The sequence below is a fragment of the Dasypus novemcinctus genome, chromosome 14 (genome assembly GCF_030445035.2).
Source record: "Dasypus novemcinctus isolate mDasNov1 chromosome 14, mDasNov1.1.hap2, whole genome shotgun sequence".
NCBI classification, from domain to species: Eukaryota; Metazoa; Chordata; class Mammalia; order Cingulata; family Dasypodidae; genus Dasypus; species Dasypus novemcinctus.
This window is the reverse complement of record NC_080686.1, coordinates 66,215,669-66,238,082: the sequence shown is the minus strand read 5'-3', so window position 1 is coordinate 66,238,082 and position 22,414 is coordinate 66,215,669. Positions and strand designations below refer to the sequence as shown.

Here is a 22,414-nt window from a genome sequence, read left to right as displayed (position 1 = left end):
TAAATCTCATAGGTTTTTTTTTCTTTCTTCTGGAATTAGACAGGCCTGGGTTTGAATTCTGGTTCTTCCACTTACAATGTGTTAGAACAGATCCCATTCTCTCATACTCTGTCACTCTAGAAACTGTCCCTTCTTCTGCATCTTCAATTTTTCCCTCTCTACTAGATTATTTCCATGATTACTCAAAAAATGCTATATTACTCATGTTAATAAAAGAAAAAGAAGCTTTATCATAACCTCACATTTCTCCCTATCCACTGGTCATTTTCTCTATTTCCCTTTACAGCAAACTTCCATTCTTGCTGTCTTCACTTCTCCTTTCCTATTCTCTCTTACACCCACTTCAAGAAAGTTCTTGTTCTTACCACCCCACTGAAATAACTCTTGAAACAGACATCTTGCCCTCCCCATAGCTAAATCCAGTTTTTAGTTTTTAATCAGCATCTGTCAGGATCCCAGGAGAAAAAGGAAATAAATTGGGTGAATGAAAAAAGTTTAACAAAAGTATTATTAACTAAGGTATAGGGCGGGTATAGGAAACCACAAAGGATGGTGTAGGGAAGGTCAATGAAATAGATATTTCTCTAGCCAGTCTGATCAAAAAGAAAGTGAGAAAGAACACAAATTACCAGTATTGGAGAAAAGAGAGGGTATTACTGTAGATCCTAATATGGGGATATTACAAACAACCTTATTTCCATTAAATTTAGATGAAACAGGAAAATTCATGGAAAGATATAAACTAAATAAAGCAAAGTTCATCCAAGAAGAAATAGATAAATCGAATAGCCCTCCATCTATTAAAAGAAATGGAATTCCTAGTTGAAAACTACCACACTACAACACAAATCCAATCCCAGATGAGTTCACCAGTGAACACTTTCCCTCTAAGTTTGGAAACAAGGCAAGGATGCCTGCTTTCACCACTTCTATTCAATATTGTACTGGATTATAGATCTAAATATAAGAGCTGAAACAATAAAACTTCTAGAAAAAAAGAAAGGAAGAAATTTTTGAGACCTACAAGAAAATTTCTTAGACAGGCACAGAAAGCACAAACCAGAAAAGATAAAATTGATAAACTGGCTTCACCAAAATTTAAAACTTTGATTTTTTTGAAAGACACTGAGAAAATGAAAAGGGAAGCCTTTTCTGGGAGAATATCTGATAAAGCACTTGTACCTAGACTATATAATAATACACTAACAACTCAATAATAAAATTTAAAATGGGCAAAATATTTGAACAGATACTTCACCAAGGAGGATATATCAATGAGCAATAAGACTATAAAAAGATTCTCAACCTGACTAATCAGGAAAATGCAAATGAAATCCACAGTGAAATATCACTACACACCCACCAGAATGGCTACATTTAATAAGACTAACAGTTGAGTGGGTGTAGCTCAATGGTTGAGTGCCTACTTCCCATGTACAAGGGGCCGGGTTCATTCCCTGTACCTCCCCACCCCCCAAAAAAATGACTAACAGTACCAAGTGTTGGTAAAGATGCAAAGCAACTGAACCTCTCATACAAGTGGGAATGCAAAGTGTAGCCACTTTGGCAAACAGTTTGGCAGTGTCTTATAAAGTTAAACACAGAGTTACCATATGACCCAGGCAATTCCTCTAGGTATTTATCCAAAAGAAGTTAAAAAGTATTTCCATATAATGACTTACAGTTGAATGTTTTTAGCTGCTTTATTTATAATAGCCCAAAACTGGAAATAAACCAAATGTTTATCAACTGATACATGTATAGATAAATGAATTATGGTGTTTTCACATCATGGAATACTACTCAAGAATAAAAACAAACAAAATACTGATACACATGGCAATATGGCTGAGTCTCAGAAGCAAAACAGAAAGTAAAGGAAGCTAGAGAAATAAGATCAGCTACTGCACGATTTCCTTTGTGTGAAATTCTAGAAAGGGCAAATTATAGCAACAGAAAGCAGATCAGTGGATAACAGAGACCAGATAGGGGAAGGGTATATGAGTCAGCCAAAGGGGTGCTGATGCAAAGAACCAGATATCTGTAGGCTTTTATAAAAGGTATTTATTTGGGGTAAATGCTTAGAGTCTAATAAAGAGTTCAACTTAAGATTAAAAAAATATATATATTTATTTCACTCTCTCCCCTTCCTCCCCTCTCCCCCCATTGTCTGCTCTCCATGTCCATTCGCTGTGTGTTCTTCTGTGTCTGCTTGCATTCTTCTCAGTGGCACCAGGAATCTCTGTCTCCTTTTGTTGTGCCATCTTGCTGCATCAGCTCTCCTTGTGTGCGGCACCACTCCTGGGCCTGGGCAGCCTGTGCTTTTTTTTTTCATGTGGCACAGCTCTCTTTGCAGTGCTCACTCCTTGCACGTGGGGGACGCCCCTGTGTGGCACAGCACTCCTTGTGCGCATCAGCAGTGCGTGTGGGCCAGCTTCACTACACAGGTCAAGAAGCCCTGGGTTTGAACCCCGGACCTCCCATACGGTAGACAGATGCTCTATCAGTTGAGCCAAATCCACTTCCCAACTTAAGGTTAATTCCTCACCCAAGTCTGTTGCCAAGTGTTGAAGCAAGATGGCAAGTGACATCCTTGAGGGTTCTGCCTTCCTCTTTCCTATCCGTGGGCCCAGCTTCTTCTGATCTCAGCTGTAGGCTGGAGGGCACATTTCTTTCTGGGCCTGCTCAGCTGCTCAGGGCTCTGGTCTCTTCAGCTGTAAACTATCAGGCAAATTGCTCATCTGTCTTCCCAGAGTCTCTGCTGAGTCTATGGAGCTGTCTCTTTTCCTCTGTGTTCTTCTCCTGTCTTCTTGACTGAGTGTCCATTTATATAGCCCACCAAGGGGGCAGGGACTCAACCCTGCATGCCCTAATGATGTGATAGAATCAAAGCCCTTATCTTGATTTAATCAAGTAAATGTAAAGCCTTTGAATTGAAATCAAAGAGTATCATGCCCAGAGGAACAGATCAATTTACAAACATAATATCTCTTTTTGGAATTCATAAATAATATCAGACTGCCACAGATGGGTTGACTGCAAATGGGCATGAAGGCACTTTTTGAGGAAATGCTCTATATCATTTCCATTCCCATGTATACCTAACTGTACATATGTATCAAAACTCATTGAATTGTGTTCATAAAACTGGTGAATGTTGTTGAATGTAAATTATACCTCAATAAAGCTGAAGTTTTAAAAAGCCAGATTCCTAATCCTGACTTACAGGTCTCTCTCTGAGCAACAGTCCACTACCTGCCCAGCCCCCCCATTCTCCTGCCTCTCTCTTTCTTGCTTCCCGTCCCCACTCTAGCCACACTGGCTTCCTTATTGGGCCCCAATCCTATCTACTTACTGTTTCCTCCTTTAGGGAAGCTCTTTCCCAGATACCCACATGGCTCACTCCCTCACTTCCTTCAGGCCTTGGTTCAGATGCCACCTCCAGAGAGCAGCCTTCCCTGATCAAAGTGCAGGGGACTCCCCATCCTTGACCCTGCTTTAGTTTTCTCAATAACTCTTATTATTACCTGGCATATTAGGTATTAGGTATTTGTTTGCTTGTTTACTGACTCTCCTCCCTCTAGAACAAAAACTTCATGAGGTCAAGGACAGGGCAGTTTGGTTCATTGCTGTATCCCCAGGAACCACGACAGTATCTGACAAATAGAAGCATGACTGAGTGACTGGATGAAGTGGTTCTGAATTCAGCAGAGGGAGAGAAATGTGCTATTTGTATGCCCTGCCCCCAAATCCCATCAGAAGATACTTGAATGATTTTTTTAATAGACACACAAAGGAATGACTCATGTGACAATATATAAAGCCAATCACCCACATCCCTAAAATGTCTTACCCCACCCTGGATTTGAGCCATATTCCAGACCTCATTTTGCAGCAGTGCATTGGGTTTGTCCTTTCACCATGTAACCCTTGTCCTGCCCACCACAGACAGACTCACAACGTGGTAGAGGGCTTATCCCTGACTCGTGGAAAGGAGATTTTCACCTCTCTGCAGAAGGTACGGATCATCAAGGCTTGACCGCTGGCCACAGGGGTCTCCCTGTGAGGAAACCTTGGATGAAAAACCTCTGCTGTGGACTTTGAGGGACTCAGGACGTCTGATGGGCGGTAAGGTCTCAGGATTCAGCAGTGGTTTGAACACTCAAAACTGAAGTTATCTGCTCCCTGATCTCATTCTGGAAATAGTAACAACACAGCTATTGTTCATTGAATTATGCAAACAAAAGCTGCGTGGACAGCTCACCGAAGTGCGTCACCTGCGTGATGGCGCTGTTTGGCACGTGTGTGTGGGCACCGCTCCCCTGTGACACAGCTTCCACTGCCACTGGAGCCCCCAGCCCCATTTCAACTGCCACACAAGTCCCCAGATGGTGTGTGTGTACCATGTGGAGAGCGCTTTCCACAGTACTTCTAAGGTTCAATTTCTTTCTGTAAACATGAGACATTAATATGAACAGTTTAAAGTCATTGTTAGAGTTAAATGAGACAATGCAGCAAAGTGTTCAGCATTCCATGTGGTACCTAGAAGGCATTCAAATAAACAGCTGCTACCACAGACCTAAGGAAAACAGGCCTATGCACAATTTAAAGGTTTTAAAATTCCAAATTCCAGAACTGAAACTCATCTGCTGCCGGCTACACTGTCAAGTGCTACAACCATTTAAGAAAACAATTTATCAGTATCCATTAAAGCCAAATTTATGCCCATTCTATGACCCAGCAATTCCACCCCTAGGAATATACCCGAAAGAAGCAAATGACCATCAAAGGACATGCACAAGAATGTTCATAGCTGCATGGCTCCTAATAGTTCCAAACTGGAAATAGCCCAAATGTCTCTCAACAGTAGAATCATTAAACTGTGATATCCTGTAAAATGGAACATAGGTAACAACAAAAATGAGCAAATTATTGCTACTCACAACATTCTCTCATAAGATATTGAGCAAAAGAAGCCAGACACAAAGAGCATATACTACCTGATTCCATTTATTTAAATTTCAAAATTTAACTAATCTCTAATCAGAAGAGTGGTTCCCTGGTGAAGGGCGATGGTGACTGGAAGGGGGCACAGGGGGATTTCTGGGTTGTGATGATCTTCTTTACCTTCAACTGGATGATCGTTACCTGAGCATGTCAGTTTACAAAATTCCTTGAACTTTTGAGTTTGCCCCTTTGTCTGCATGTTCTACAGAATCAGTTGCATTATTGCTCCTAATTCTTTGCTCTCCCTCAAGCAGCCGAGTGTGCTTCCTTGCCCTATTGCAGCTGTGCTTGCCCCTGGCACTGGCTTTGACCAATAAGGACATTAGTGAGCATGGCATGAGCTGAGGGATGAAATGTGATGAGTAGTTTGGCTTGGGTCTCATGGATTTCTGCCATGTTGTGAGAAGAATATGCCTCAGAGAGCGGCTGCCCTCTTGGCCTGGTTCCCACGGAACAGTCTGAACCAGACCTGTATAACCGGGAGCCTGAAGCCAGGCTTAGCCCATTCAAGTAGCAGTTGACCTGGGAGAGAGAAAAATCATTGTTTTAAGCCACTGAAGGTAGTGTGTACTGTTATGCAGCACAACTAATACTTTATTTTTCAATTACAAAGTACTTTAAAACCTCTTATGTTCCACCTTTCCAACAGTTGCCTTTTTTACTGACTATCTCCAGCACTTTTATGATCTTATTCATGTCACATAACCAAATGAACCTCAGTTTCTTCTGCTTAAAAATGGAGACGATGCTTATTTCCGTGTTCTTGGAAGATTTAATGAACCAGTGGGCCTAAAACCATTTTTAAACTGGAGAACACAAAGTTACAGTGATGAATGATGGGGGCAGGAGTGAGATGCGTCGTGCCCACCAGCAGGCAGAGCCGCCTCCTCCCTTCCACGGCCCATCCTGGCTCAAAGGGCAGGGAGGGGCACACGTGTGGGGAGGAGGCGGGGGGCATGGGTCTGGCCCTGCACTTGAGCAGACCCCACGCTTCAGCGCACAGTGCCCGGGTGCTCAGGCTGCCGTGGGAGACGGCCGGTGATTAGGGTTCTAGGCATCGGCTAATGCACAGGCTAAGGTGGTGGCAGCCTACAAAGCGGTGGGCAGAGTTCCAGGAAGACCACTGCTACCCTCAGACCTACCTGCCCCCATTACCTTCTGCAGCGTCTGAAGGGCCACCATCAGTGCTTCATTTAGAAGGGCTAACACGCCGTGTGCCTAATCATCCCCTGCGAAAACCTACTGCATTCTTGGAGCACATCTCAGCTTACAAAGAACAGGCCCATCTGTTTTCTCATTTGGGACTCATCTCCATTCTGTGGATAAGGAACCTGAGACTCTGAGAGATCAAGTGATTCCTACAAGGCCACTTCACTTAGTTAAAAGCTCTATGGCTGAATTTGCAACAGGTTTTCTGACCCAACTATAGAGTGGTAACTAATGCACCAACGTGAGAAAGAAATCCACCATTAACCAGCCACTGCCTCAGAAGTAGGTGGCATTGGCCTGAGGGGATACGGCTAGTAGGTTTTGACAGAGGAGAGGGGAGAGAAATGGGTTCTGCACAGTGAGCCGTGGACTTTCAAGGTGGCTGGGGGTGGGAAGATGAGGACAGGGCAGGGAGAAGCCCAGCGGGAGGGCGAGCCTGCAGGCCCGGAGCCGGCTCACTAGAAGTCCGACCCCCTGGACTTCTCCCTAGTGAGGAGCCAGGGGCTGCAGGCTCAACACTACCCAGCCATGGTTCTAGAAGAGCAAGGATGAGAAAGGAGGAGGCCCGGGCCAGGGCCGCCGTCACCTGCCTCTTCTCCAACAGCACCGGTCTGGGGACCCTGCTGCCACCGCAGGAGCCCTCCTCCCCCGCACACCAGTCTTCTCTCTCCTTCTCCTGCCGACTCCCCACCCTGCCTCCCCACCCTGCCTCCCGGAGGCAGGCCGCCTGCCCGGCCCAAGATGGGTCCTGCACAGACCTCGTCCAGATGGTGAGTGCTACGACAGAAGAGGAGAGGCCCCAGCCAAGCTGCATTTCAGCCAACACACACCTTCTTTAGGTAGAAATATCAAGAGCTTGTTTCCACTGAATCAACCCAAAACAGCCCCTCAAGGCTAGGGCAGGGTAGGTCTTGGTGTCTTGTTTTACAGCCCTTTTCCTCGGGGTGGGGGTGGAGCATTTCAGCAGCCCAGGGGAGCCCCTCCCCTCCCTGGGCGTGGCCTCAGCCCGGCTCCGCCCCAAGCACGCCCGGCCCCTCCCCGTGGTGCAGTCCTACCTCGGTGGTCCGAAGGCCGCTCTGTTTCTGGGTCAGGGGGCCTGCGCTGAGGCTCTGAGGAGTCGGGCCCTGGGCCCCACAGCTCGGCTTCTTCTCAGGGTTGGATGTTCCGCCTGGGGCTGAAGAGCGGGGCACACCATTGGAGGAGGGTCCATCTTCCAGCACACCTGGGGGAGGAGGTAAGCAGAGCATGGCACGGGGAGCTGCAAATAATCCACATAACCCCGAGATGGTGGACAAAAGAGAGAGCCAAAAAGAGAAAATGAAATCACCAGAAATCCTACCATGCAGAGCCACCCTTTTCTACAAGAGCACGCGAAGCTTTAAAATAATTTTGTGACCAGAAATATTTACTTAATAATATATTGATGACATTGTTCATGCCATTAAATATTCTATATTATTTTTCACACGGTCTGCTGTTGTATGGATATGCCACCATTTTTTAACAAATCCCTATACTTTATTTCTACCTTTTCATTATAATAAGTGTTATTGTGATGAAACTCCTGATAGTTAAGGTTTAATTCTTAATTCCATGGAAAGTGGGATTACTGGTTTAAAGATTATACACAGATTTTTGTGTACTTCCATCTCATGGTGTTAGACTGAGCATGTGCCCCTCACATACCAAATATCAAGAAATCATAGATGGGAGAAGCAGATTTGGCTCAACTGATAGAGCTTCCACTTACCACATGAGAGGTCCAAGGTTCAAACCCCAGGTCTCCTTGACCGGTGTGGAGCTGGTCCACGTGCAGTGCTGATGCACGCAATGAGTGCCGTGACACACAGGGATGTCCCCCGCATAGGGGAGCCCCATGCGCAAGTAGTGCGCTCCCACAAGGAGAGCTACCCTGCGCGAAAAATGTGCAGCCTGCCCAGGAGTAGCACTGCACACACGGAGGGCTGACGCAGTAAGAAGACGCAACAAAAAGAGACACAGATTCCCAGTGCTGCTGGCAAGAATGCAAGCAGATACAGAAGAACACGCAGTGAATGGACACAGAGAGCAGACAATGGGGGGGTGAGGGGAAGGGGAGAGAAATAAATAATGTTTAAAAAAATCTTAAAAAAAATTTACCTCCTGCAAAAATGCACCTATTAAAAAAAAAAGAAATCATAGAAAAAAACCCACAAAACTCACTGAAAAACGAAAGGAATGTCCTGAGTAATCCATGAAGGATTTAGAGTATCAGACTGAGGGGAGAAAAAGTGACTCAGGAATCATGAGGACAGCACCTAGGGGGAAGCCAGAGCCTGGACAGCCCCAGGGAGAGAGTAGCCAGGGGGGTCAGCTGTTGTACTGGTTCCACAGCTCATGCCAGAGGGTGCTGCTGGAGGAGTCTGTGAGGGTGTCTGCTCAGAGAGAAGGGAAGTCTTCTCAGGAGCTGGTGACCCCCAAGCAAAAGAGAACATCCACACCAAGAAGACTGGCTTTCTGAAAACAGTGCCAAGAACTAAGTCAATAGGAATTCCCACCCCTGCCCCCTCAAACAGATGCAGCTGATGTTCCAGCAGGAAATTTCTGTTACAGAAATGAGCACAAAACAAGAATAAGCATTTGATGAAGGCCGGTGCCATAAAAGACATCAAATTCTAAAAATGAAGACCATTTATCAAAGGAAGTGAAGATAGTATGGATGCAGAAGAGAACTGTAATTTAGTATAATTAGCCCACTCAGAAAAGAATGAGGGAAGATAATATAACCACAAAATGAGATCAAGACAGATTGAAACAAGATCAATGTAAGATATTTAAATAATAATCTTTGAAATGAAAGGAAAAAATTAAATACAGAAGCTAAATAGCAGGGTAGGCATAGATAAAGAACAATTTAGTGAGCTGGAAGTTCAAACCAAGGAATGCTCTTGGACAAGTAGCAGAGAGAGAAACTGAATGTATGAAAAACAGGTTAGGGGAGCAGATGTAGCTCTGCAGTTGAGTGCCTGCTTTCTACGTATGAGGTCCTGGGTTCGATCCTTGGTACCTCCTAAAAAATTGTTTTAAAAACCCAACAGGTTAAGAGACATGGTATAAAAATCCAGAAATTGCTGCCTTAATCTAATAGGAGTTCCAGAAGGACAGTATAAACAAATTGAGGGGAAGTATTATTCAAAGAAATAGATAAGGATTTCTTTTTATAAAAAATATATATTTTTTAAAATTTATTTTTAAAAGATACTTATATTTTTTAATGTAACATTTTATGTAATCTAAGGGATTCCCATGTGCCCCTTGATTTTTTAATGTAACATTTTATGTAATCTAAGGGATTCCCATGTGCCCCACTCCCCACACTTCCCACTTTTCCCCACATTAACAAATTCTTTCATTAGTGTGGTACATTCATTGCAATTGATGAACACATTTTGGAGCATTGCCACACCGCATGGATTATAGTTGACATTGTACTTTACACTCTCTTCCACTCCATTCTGTAGGTTATAGCAGGATATATAATGGCCTGTTTCTGTCTTGGCAAAGTCATTCAGAACACTTCCAAGTCCTGAAAATGCTCCCATATTACAGCTCTTTTTCCCTCTGACTTCAGTGCCTTCAGTGGCCACTGTCTCCATGTCAATGATATAATTTCTTCCATTGCTAGACTCCCAATAATTCTATAGTAGAATACCAGTAAGTCCATTCTAGTACATATTTTATTCTCCAATCCTGAGGATTCTGGAATGGTGATGTCCACTCCACCTCTAATCGAGAGGGGGCTTCGATCCCCTATGGCTTAAATGGATGGAACTCTCTTGATTACAGTTGTAGACTCTCGATAAGGATTTCTTAGAACTGAAGAAAGACATGAGACATGAGACTGAAATAGTCTACCAAGTGTTTGGCAGGATAAATTTAAAAAAACAAATAAAAAACCCGACTTAGACAGAACTTAGTGAAATTTAAGAATGTCAGTGATAACAAAAGTTTCAAAAGAGAGGGGAAAAAAATCAAGAAAGAGATTGACATCAGACTTTTCATCAACAACCACTAGATAAGAAGACTGGAATAATATCCTCAAAATTTCAGAGGATATACATATTGAGTCTTTTGCAACACATTGCCAAATTTTCCTTTATAAATCTTTCTTTACCCAGTTGCCCTTCTGCCAACAATATATGAGATTGTCCATATTCCTAAACCCTCACAAAAAATGAATATTTTCATTCTTTTTCATCTCTGTCACTTTAGGAAGCAAAAGAGCGTATCTCATTCTTGGATTTACCCTTTATTTACTAGAAATTCTATATTATTTCTATGCCTATTGACTAATCACATGTGGTTTTAATTGTCAGGTCATTGGTCTATCTTTCCTTTGAAGTGTTGATCTGTGTTGGCTTTTAATCGAACTTAAGGAAAATAAACGAAATGATTTCTCAGAGTATTGAGCAATTATTTTCCATGAGGTAGGCATCAGAAGCACAAGCTGCTGTTAGCCACAGAGTGCCATACAAATGTTACCTTTTTCTCTGTGTGTATGACTAGTACCTCACCTGGAGGGTGAGCAAGAGGTCCCTAAGGAACTGTCCACCAAAATCACCACAATGCTACCATCCTGGGGCAGGGATGGCAACACCTTGTCTCACCCTGAGATGCTGCTAGATCCCAAATCCCCTGAGAGCACCTGATCCCAAACCTCCCCATGCCGAGGACCCCATAGGGCACAGAAGGCATGGAACATCACCCTGCCCCAGCCCCTGCTAATGCAACCCACAGTTGCTGTCCCAGGCAGAGGGTGGCTGTGGTGGCGGGGCAGGAAGGGTGAGGCTGCAGGCACAAGGGGCCAAGGAGCATTCCCTGGAGAACACATCCAGGGAGGTGGAGGCAGCAGGAAGCGGGAAAACGCAGGAGCCAAAGCTCAAAGTCCCAGACACATGCTCCATTGTCTAATGAGACTTCACCTTACACAGTAAAGTTCAAAAACAAAAGTGTTGCCTGTCAAGATGGTACCTACAGAGCAGGAAACCTAAGCGCAGTGCCCCTTCTGAGCCCTGTGCAACTGCACCGGTGGCACACCCCTGAAGCCAGCCCCACCAACGCCTAAAACAGATCATGGTGCAGTTGCTATGGTTGAGGTGCCAATGGTCAGTCCTTCCCTTTCATTCTCCAGATTCTTTGCTGGAACTCAAGGCTGCTAGAAGCAGTACAAAAATCACCCATGGACCAGCATTTTCAGTTTTCATTGGTGGCTGGAAAAAAGTCAGAACTCTGGTTTTTTAACCTCCAATTCTGTACTTTTTCATCTATTAAATGGGAATAACAGTTCCTACTTAATGGTGCTATTGTAAGATTAAATGAAACAACATACATAAAAGTTCTAACAGTGCCTGGTACACACATTGTACTCATCACTTGTGGATTAGCACCAGCATCCTTGTCTCTTCCTCATGGCCCCCTCCATTAGCCACGTTAGTTACAAATATTCTTGATTTATGAGTCACACAATCAGTGCCCACTTAGTGCTAAATGACTGGCCTGCTGAGCCCTGACAGAGAAGCAGAGAAGGACAAGTAGAGGAGAATCAGGGCGTTGCCAAACACTGAGCAAGGCTCATCTGACCAGTGTTGTCAAAGTCTGAGAGGTCACCATAAGGGATCAGGGATATGGGATCACTTACTGCTACTTGTGTGACAAACCAGGTGTTTGGGCGGTACAGATTTATTTTGACTTTTATTTTCTAATTCCAAAATAATAGACCCAATGTTAGAAAAATCATAAAACACAGAAAAGCACAAAGGAAACAATTTTACCTCATCACCCTGAGATACCCCTGGTTAACCAGAGGTGTGTGTCCTTCCAGCAGATGCAGCTGGTGCCCTGCCCACAGCTGTAGTAGATGGCTGCTCCTGGCTCATGCCTGCCCCTTCTCCTGAGGCCTGTTCTTGGCAAAGAGAGACCCACACCAGGAGAGGGGTGCCCAGTTATATCAGGGGTAACTCTGGCCAATGATGGACTAAGAGTGTGTGAGGATCCAACAGCCCTCTGACACTGTGGGGCAACTGACCCTCCAATGCAAGCCAAGGGAATGGGCTGAGGCTCAACGTCCTCAAACCACACCTTTACCCAGCTCCTTCCCTGGCTCATCCTGTGTTCTTTTCTCCCTTAGGTGGTTCTCCTGGGAGCACTCCCCCAGTTGGGCACTTGCACAAAATTCCCCATCTCAGCTGCTTCTAGGGAACTAGACCTAATATAGTGTATACAGTCTGTGTGTTGAATATATTCCTTTTGCACCTTTGAACTCACTCTCCCCTCCTCCCTATCCTTTTCTGTACCCCAGGAGACCATGTCACCAGATTGTCTCGTGCACTGGCTTCCAGTTGGGTTCTGCACGGTTGCTGTAGAAGCTCTGTTCTCTTCCCCCTTCCACCAGAAGAGGGTGCAGAGCCAAGAAAAGCCCAAGGTTGTCATGCAAGTAGGAAGGTTTCTGATGACTTTAGGGAGAGTTCAGGGGAGTGGTGAGAACAGAGGACAGATGGCACGGTGGTGAGTAGGGAGTTCCTGAAGATATATCAGTCAGGGTTCTTGGCTGCAAGCAACAAAACTTGACTCTGGTGAATTAAAGTAGGAAAGGAACTTATTAAAACAATCTGGGCTGCTCACAAATTTCTCAGAGGGCTGGAGGGTAGGGCATGAAGGCTATATATTGAGGAACAATGTTCCAGATCCCTCCATGGAGCTGGGCTGGTGAGGATAAGGCTGCAGCTAGTCCCACCAACCCCTGGACACTGGAAAATGCCCTCAGCACTGCTGTCACGCTTATACGAAAAAAAGTATTTGTTGTTTACCTGAAATTCAACTAGGTGTCCTGAATTTTATCTGGCAACCCTACTGGGTGTCAAATGCCCCAGACTGGGGGTTGGATGGGGACTTGGGGTGGGATGTGTTGTTAAAGCTGCTGAGCTCCATCTGCATCTCTACTTCATACCACCCCTCCCAAGCCTGGGAGGTGGGAGAGTTATCCTGATTTTACGGGAAGAGAAAGAAGTTTTATCCAGGTTCTGCATGTTTCCAAAACTTGTGGTCTTCACAAGTGTTTAAATTTTCTTTCAGGAAAAATTTCTCCTACATAAGCAGTTCTTAAATTTTAGTATGCATGAGACCTGGTTAGGGTGTCTGTTAAAATTCAGATTCCCACATTCAAACCCCAGTCTTAGGGGCCCAGGAGTGGGCATTTCAAGTCCCCTCCTGCTCTGATTCCCTTCCCCTAGTGATTCTGGGGTATGGGAATCTAAAGGCTACAGTAAGAGGCTCCTAACAGAGAGAGAAACACAGATGATAGCCTTAAGGGCTGCCTATCTATCATTATTCCGCAGTAGATTTTGTTGCAGTAAATTGAGTGTCATTTTTGTGCCCCTGGGGTTTGTCTTTTTTGACACCCTTCACAACAGTTTCATTCCATCCAGGAGTCGAGCCAAATCACTGACGGTGCCAAAGGATGGGAAACAGCTGTGTCCAAAACTTGCTGATGAATTGCAACCAACGACTTCTTGCCAAAGCTTCTTGCTATTTTGGAACTGGAGCTTGCAGGGGGAGGGCAGAGAAATTTTAAACGGCAGCTGGAAGGCACGTGGAGAGAGGCCATGGGGCAATGCCTTCTTAACCTAAATACCTAGTCTCAACTTGGTGAAGAATATCTAAAGTCATCAGAAACCACCTACAAGCCATTCCTCTCAATGACAGAAAAGCAGAGTGTAAGAAATTGTAGTCTGTTCGGGATGAAACTCTTCAAATCATATCAGATGAAACTCTGACTCATCAAACACTGTCTGGGCTCAGGCCCTGACTACATGGCTGGATAATTTGAACTGGAGTAAAAATTAAATAAATTGCCACTGCCTGGACACTACCTGAGAATTTGTCTCCTCATCTTCCAAAATGGATTAGAATGGGAAAGTGTCTGTCATTCCATCAATCTGTTGAGTATTTATTGAGCTCCTACTATGTGCAAGAAACTTATATGTGACTTTTTCTACAGCTAATATAAGAACATCCTTAAAAAATGGTAAACAACCCTGACATTTATCGCCAATTGTTTTTGTTTTGTTTGTTTGTTTGCTTTTTTTAAGGAGCTACTGGGATTGAACTAGAGACCTCATTTATGCAAAGCCGGTGCTCAGTCACTGAGCTACACCCACTCCCTTTGTCAACTGATTTTTGACAAGGGTGCCAAGACAATTCAATGGGGAAAGATTAATTTTTCCAACAAATGGTGATGGGACAATTGGATGCAAAAGAGTGAAGTTAGACTCCTACCTCACACCATAAACAAAAATTAACTCAAATGGATCAAAGGCCTACATGTAAGAGCTAAATTTATTAAAAGATAACAATAGGCATAAATCCTCAAGACCTCAGATTGGACAATGTTTTTTTTTTTTAAATGACACCAAAAGCACAAACAACAACAAATAGATAAATTGGACTTCCTCAAAATTGAAAACTTTTATGCTTCAAAGGGTACATCAATAAAGTGAAAAAATCTACAGATGGGAGAAAATTTTTGCAAATCTGACAAGGAACTCTTATTCTTAAAGAATTCTTTCAACTTGATGATTAAAAGACAAATAACATAATTAAAGACTAGGCAGGAGCAGGTATAGCTCAGTGGTTGAGTGCCTGCTTAACATGTACAAGATCCCAGGTTCAATTCCTGATACCTTTCCCCCCAAAAAACTAAGCAAAGGATCTGAGTAGATATTCCTTCAAAGAAGATATATGAATGACCAATAAGCATTACCTATCAGGGAAATGCAAATCAAAACCACAATAAGATAACCCTTCTGCACTCACTAGGCTAGCTTAATCTAAAAGACAAATGTAAACAAAATAAAAAATAAAAACAAACATGAAACAAAGAAAAAAGACAAATGAAGGAGCAGATGTGGCTCAAGCAGTTGAGTGCGGGGCCTCCCACATGGGAAGTCCTGGGTTTGGTTCCTGTGCCTTCTAAAGAAAAAACAAATGAGCAAACAACAAGCAAAAAAACCATACAAAAAACCCAAGCAAAGCAAACAAGCAAACAGATGTAGGAGCCAGCTCAGGTGAACCGATGTGGCTTGGTGGTGGAGCACTGGCCTCCTGCAATGAGGTCCCGGGTTCAATCCCCAGTCTCTGTACCTCAAAAAAAAAAAAAAGACAAGTGGTAAGTGTTGGAGAGGATGTGGCGAAACTGGAAACCTCATATACTGCTGGTGGGAATTTAAAATGGTGCAGCTACTTTGGAAAATGGTTAAAAATAGAGTTACCATATGACCTAGCAATTCTTCCCCCAAGTATGTACCTAAGAGAATTAAAAGCCTATATCTACACAAAAACTTATATAGCAGCATTATTCATAATATTCAAAGGGTAGAAACAACTCAAATGCCCATCACCTGATGAGTGGATAAATAAAATGTGGTATATCCACACAGTGGACATTATTCAGCTATAAAAAGGAATTAAGTTCTGATACATGCTACAACATTGATGGACCTTGACAATGTAATTGAAAGAAGCCAGTCACAAAAGGCCGTATGTTATATGATTCTGTTTAAATAAAATGTCCAGAAATAGGCAACTCTATACAAACAGAAAGTAGATTGGAGGTCACCTAATGAAGCAGGCAAGACAGTGAATCAATAGATGGATCCAGAACCTGGTAGAGTCCACGTGGACATCAGTAGCCCCCAGGATGGCTGTTGGAAGACACCCTCAAGATTCTGCTATCCAGAACAAGATGTCTTCTGGAAGCAAGGAAAAGCTCTGGATATTCCCCAAGGACTTTATCATTGGGTTCTCACAGGGGAATAGATGGGTGGGGTAATCAAAACAGCAAACAGCTGGAACCCCTCCCCTGCCATTAGCAAAGGGCTGGAATAATTAATAGTTTATAAAGCAAAACTGGGAGGCCTGAGCATGCTCTCACCCTGCTGTCTTGCCTCTGGACCTGTTCCTGCCCTCTGTGCACCACTCTTGCCATTTTTCCTCTGCCACGTGGCCACACAAGTAAACCTGGGATTTATAATCTATAATGTGGAACTGTAGCTTGTAAATCAGCCCTCTTTATCTCTTTTCACCCCCTTCCTCTCTACCTGGGACCTCTGTTCTGTTATTTTCTCTTCCCTTCTTACCTGAATAAATTTCTCTTCCCTCCTTACCTGAATAAATTACTGACCTAACTCACCCAGCATGCTCTTGAAATTCATTTCTGCAGCATAGCCAAGAACCTAGATAAAATCCAGTAACACTAGCTGGAGAAGGATGGGACAAATGGGGGATGGAAGCTAATGGGTACAGAGTTTCTTTTTGGGTGATGAAAATGTTCTAAAACTGATTGTAGTGATGGTTGCACAACTCTAAATATACTAAAACCCATTAAATTGTATGTACTCTTTGAATGGGTGAATTGTATGGCATGTGAATTATATCCTAATAAAGTTGTTGTTTTTAAAAACTGGTGAGCAACCCATAGAATGTTACATTGACTAAAGGAAATAAGAAGCACATTGGGACTTAAACAGCTATGGTCAGGAGGGAACTGGACTACGGAACTTACTTAGTCCTTAAAGACAACTGCAGTACAACTGAACAGTCGCCTACGCCATGGGGCCTCCCCAGGAGGGCCTTGGAAGGCAGTGGTTCCCTGAGATGAGTGGCCAGCCTGTCGCCTCTGTCCTCCGCTATGGGCGGCTGATGGTGCCCAGCAGCACGCAGGGAAGATGCCTGCTGAGGGCAACAACTGAACTGAGGAGGTACGTCGAAACAAGGGGAGGCCCGTCCACCCCTGGTGAAATCGGGCCTGAATTCCTCTTTCCCCAGAGACACTCAGGAGACAACACGTAGGCTACTGAGCTGGAAGGTAGCAAGAGGAACCTTCACACACTCACTTTTCTTCTCCCTGCTAATGGCCTTGGAGTCTGTCTGTCTTCTCTGAGGGCCTGCCCTTCCCTTGCTCCCTTTGATCCTTGCTCTGCACCTTCCCCCTTGAGCGTGCAGCTCCAAGGCAGCACCTGCCTGATCTGTGTGTTCATGACCGTGGGCTGTCCCGACTCTGTAATAAAAACCCAGCTTGCTCTCCCATCAAGTGCACTTCATATCTCACTGCTTCTAAGGTATGTAATATGGCTGTGACCTTAACACTACCTTGTACTTTTCCAGAGCCTCCTCCCAAATCTTCAAAAGACTCCTCTCTGCTCTTCCCTTTTCTCTTTGGCTTTGACAACACACATTTGCGACTTGAACAATTCTCTTAAGTTTTTAAAATGTTTACCTTGCATTTCACTTTTTAAATAATGTTTTTTAAAAAAATATATATATAAGAAATAGGTGTTTGGTATAGAAAACAGCCATACAGGTGAGAAAAAAATAAGTTAACTACACTCCTATCAACCAGAGATAAGAGTTAACATTTTGGCTAACATATCACAAATGTTTTTCAATGCATTGATACAGATAGTTTTTAAGAAATGAGACCAGATCATTATGGTTTCATTATTCCCCTTATCTACTAACATTTCTACTCAGCGCCATTCCTCCTTCATCTGCTTCTTGCTCACCAGGCATAGCTTAAGCATTCTTTGATCTTTTGTCTTTCACTCAGTCTATCACTTGGAAATTACTTACTTGATCCTCCCTGTGTGCCAGCTACTAGGGGTGGTGGCCCCTCAGCTGAGTCCTCCACCCACCACCACATTTTCGTCTTGTCTCTCCCAGTTCTCTGCCTAGTCTCTCCAATTCTGTACCATAAAGGATGCGTGGAGATGAAGAGCAAAGACTGAATTCTCCTTGGAGTGAGAAAGAAGACGAGAATCTGAGTGAGAGTTGGGGGGGGGGGCAGGTGGGAGACAATGTAGGAACCTTTAAAAGGCCCTGAGTCTTACCCACTCACCTGTCTACAATCCCCCTTCCTCTTCCACGTGACACTGTCTGGGTCCCACCTTTTTATTCCAGCTGAACTTGCCTCTCTAGGGAACTGTTCGATCCCAGGCACCCAGTACAAACAGCATCCTGGCTGTGGAACACTTTGGGAGGGTGACTAACAAATGCCTGAGACACGGTTCTGGGAGTTGGGGTGGGGTTGTAGGGCCCCGGGTCACACAGGCCCTGCACTGGCTGATGCACGCCGGACATCCCCCTCTCAGGACAGCTGGTGGCTTGGCTTGGCCCACTGCGGCCCATTTCTGCTTGGATAGGGAGCCTTTGATCTTTTATTTTTATCCTACTCCTTCAGGTGTCTAGTCCAGATGTTCTGCTAGTGACCTGGCCTCTTTCCACAGTCAGCTGGTCTAATCAGTCAGGGGTTTTAAAACGCCCTGGAGGCAATACCCTTTAACTGCTCCAGGGCACGGAGCCCAGTGCCAGGCTGGTGACAGGTCTAAAAGACCCTTTCTCGATTACTCAGTAAGAATTCTTCTTAGTGAAAGTGTCTTCTAATGCATTTTCTCTCCCTGTTTTATTTTATTGCTTGGGCCAATCCCTTTAGGGGTATTTAGTTCTTTAAGGAAGGGGCAGTTCTTTTCCTGTTGTTGTTTTTAACTCAAGGTCAATTTTTGAGCTTAATACAACAAGTTTCCTCAGCAGGCTCCTTCCGTGCCAGCTGTGGTTGTCATCAAATTGCCTATCTCTTTATAGATTAGTTGATATTTCCTTTTTATTAGATCTAAGAAGTACATTTGGGTCAATCAAAATTAGGAGAACTAGGTAAACTGAATTACTTTAATTCTTGGAAATTTAAAATTTCCCCAAAAAGAATCACTCGGTTCTTTATCATCTCTTGAGTGTGCCCAGCATTGTGCTGTGTTTTAGGGGCTATAAAACACTGCCCTACCTGACTCTTTTATTACTATGTAACTTAATTAGGAACTCACAGCTTATTTAAAAATTACTGAAAAATAGAGCCATGCAAAATTTAAACAATAGCATCATTTCTTATTCATCAGAATGGCAAAACTTAAGTCTGATAATATTAAATGTTTGAAAGATCGTGGATTAATGATTTCTTTCACATACTGTTGGTGGGAGTGCAAATAAAACCATCTATTTTGGAGGATAATTGGCAGAATGTAGTCAGGTTTAAAATGTGTATTTCATTATGACTCAGCAGTTCCAGCTCTGAGTATCTACTGCAGAAAATCTCTTACACATGCACCAAGAGGCCTGTTGAGGATGTTCCTTGCAGCACTGAATCAATGTAGCCATGCATCAGTTAGATGACTGCTAAATAACTGGTGGTTTATCTATTCTATGGAATTCTATACAATGATTTAAAAGTATGAAGTAGATTTATATAGGTAGAGGTCCAATATATAATGATAAAAGGAAAATGAAGTAGAGGATATATATGTACAAATAAAACTTTCATATATATATATCAAAAAACAAAGAACTATGTTACTTCTTTTAACAGGAAGATGTGTGTGTGTGTAAATACAGAAAAAGAACTACAGGAACCTCCAACAAACTGATAACAATGATTGTCTCTGAGAAGAGGGCAGGGGACCAGGATCAATCAGAAGGTGGTCAAAGAAGGCTTATCTTTTCTATTTTCTACTTTTTTCATGTATTACTTATAAAAATTAAAAAAAAAAATAGAGCAATGGCATACTCTGCCTTTTCTCATTAACAATAGCTTTGGGGAAAGCAGATGTAGTTTAAGTGATCGAGCACCTGCTTCCCATGTATGAGGTCCTGGGTTCAATCTCCAGAACCTCCTAAAAACAAACAAATGGAAAAACCAACTCTCATTGAAGAAACAGATGAAGCTCAGTAGCTGAGCACCTGCTTCCCATGTATGAGGTAGAGGGTTCATTCCCCAGTACCTCCTGAAAAAAACAAACAAAAAAATAATAGCTTTGGACTGACCCAGAGTATTTGGTTATTTGTTTTTTAGCTTTTGTATCTCATTCAATCATCATATATAATGATACACAAAACCAAGAACAACATTAATACTTTGCTATTGGCCTATTTTACCAAGAGAGTTCTATGTTTTCAATCATTTTAAAATCAAAGGATCAGATGTCCAATTCTGGAAGGCATTCATTGTAGTAATAGTCATTGAGTCACCCTAAACAGTAAATGTAAATGGAACAAAGTTTAGTTGTTGGTAAGGACCTAGAAGTTACTAAATTAACTGAAATCAGATATCATTAGTCCCTATACAGAAGGGGATTCTTGAGCATGTTTAAAAGGAAAGACTGGGCATTATTGACATGAAGATTAATAGAGGGAATGAAATGAAACACATTTGTGGGATCCTACTGAGTGCCAGCCCATGCTCAAAGCTGAGGGTGCCAAGACTGAAAGACTCCTACAACGGTTTATAGCTAAGAGCATGGGATTGGAATCAGGCTGATCTGCGTTTGACACCCAATTCTGCTTTTCTACTTCATTCTCACAACAGCATTGTAGATAGGTGTTATGATCCACTCTACCTTTTTTTTTTTTTCCAAAAGAGGAAATCTATGTTTAGGGAGGTTTAGTAATCTGCCTGAAGTTTCAGGACCAGGCTAACCCTAAATTTGCCAGGCTCTAAAACATTTGCTTTCACATGCATCCATGTTTACTCATGTCATAAAAAAAAAAAAAAGACAACTACAATGAATCATATTTTCCCTTTTCAGGGGTAGACAATAACCAGAGGATCACTGTTGTCATCAAAATGAAAGTCTCTTGTTTGTTGTTTTAAAGATAATCCACAACTCAAATATCTCATGCCTCTAGGGTGGAGCAGATTTTCCGAATACTTCAGAATCCAAGTAATTTGGCTTCACAATCAAGTAGGTCACACTGAAATGCAGCAAGTGAGAAAAGATGAGTGCAAGTTCTCCTTGGACCCATGAAATTGTCCTCCTGCCAGGTGCTTGGCACTCTGGGTCACCCACTAAAAGACAGTCCTTTGTCCCCCTAGGACCCTGATGCCAAGGCCAAGCTCCTGTACACTCCCCTGCTCCCATTTCAGAGATGCAGCCCAACAGCATTGGTCAACTTCTAGTCCATTCTAGTATGCTGTGAATTGCAGGGTGCTGCAGACATTTGGTGAGCTAAACAAGGGGACAGAGGCTACCAAACTAAGAACAATAGAAGGGATGGCAGATTCCACTTGGTATCCAGAGCAATCTTTTCAGACTATGAATCTGATCCTGGCCCAACCTTTATCCACTTCTCAGTGCCTCTAGGACAGGGGTTCTTACGAAGATTTCAAGGGGTCCATGAACTTGAATTGGAAAAAAGTCAGCTTATTATCTTTGTTTTCTCTGACCTCTAACTGAAATCTAGCATCTCCTTCACCTATGAACATATGCAGTAAATTACAGTAGTGTTTGTTCCATATCACATTACAGTTGTGTATTCTCAAAAAATCGCTTATGCTCATCCATACTTAGAAATTATGGTAGTTGTTAGATCCAATGCTAGTTGCATGTCATAAAACTATCTGCCACTACATTCTGAGAAGGGGTCTGTGGTTTTCACTTGACTGGCAAAAGGGTCCATGGAACCCAAAAGGTTAAGAACCCCTGCTCTAGGATAAGTTCCAAATCCCTATATGCTGTCCAAGGCTCTTTGTGACCTCTGCCTCCCTCTCTGGCTTCATCAGTTTACACTTGCCCCCTCTGCTCACAGTACTCTAGCATTATAGACATCAAAGGCACCTCACAGCCTTTATGACACTGCTCCTTCTCTCAAAATGCCCTTCTCTTCTCCTGTCCCCTGCTCTCTCCTTGGCCTGGCTAATTATCTGTCTAAACAGGAGGCTTTCCCAGACTCTTCTCGGACACAGGACTGGCTTCCTGGAGCACTCACTGTTGGAATTATTTGTTCCATGCCTGCCCCCCACTAGCCTGGGAGCTCCTTGAAGATGAGGACCAAGCCTGCTGTGTTCACTGCCATACCTGGTACTCAGGAGATGTCTGCTGAGTCTTAATCTCCTGAGCAGGTTGGTACAGCTGAGTATCATCACCGCAGGAAGAAGGGGCCATTTAGACCTCTCTCTTAAAATGTTTTCTCCCTTGATGTAGCAAACAGCTGAAATTCCAAAGGAAGCAAGTGCAAACATGAAGCGCGCTTGCTGTTCCAATTCCTGTGGGCTGGAGCTCCCTAGGTCCTCCCAGGTTTTGGGGCCAAGTGTGACCCTAAGTGAGTACTTTTGGGTTTCCCC

General features: G+C 43.4%; 1 protein-coding gene across 2 annotated transcripts in view; it reads right to left on the bottom strand.

Moving 5' to 3' along the window:
- The window catches only part of BAALC (BAALC binder of MAP3K1 and KLF4), a 97,871-nt gene that overhangs the window by 14,868 nt on the left and 60,589 nt on the right, over window positions 1-22,414 (bottom strand). The window contains exons 2-3 of one of the 2 annotated variants that reach the window (XM_058275849.2): window positions 7,272-7,438; window positions 1,685-5,529 (exon numbers count right to left, since the gene is read on the bottom strand). In XM_058275849.2, the coding sequence (XP_058131832.1) occupies window positions 5,281-5,529; window positions 7,272-7,438 (416 nt within the window). In that variant the 3' untranslated portion in view covers window positions 1,685-5,280. Of the gene's footprint in view, window positions 1-1,684; window positions 5,530-7,271; window positions 7,439-22,414 lie in introns of those variants that run through there. The other variant, XM_058275850.1, reaches the window with a different exon arrangement.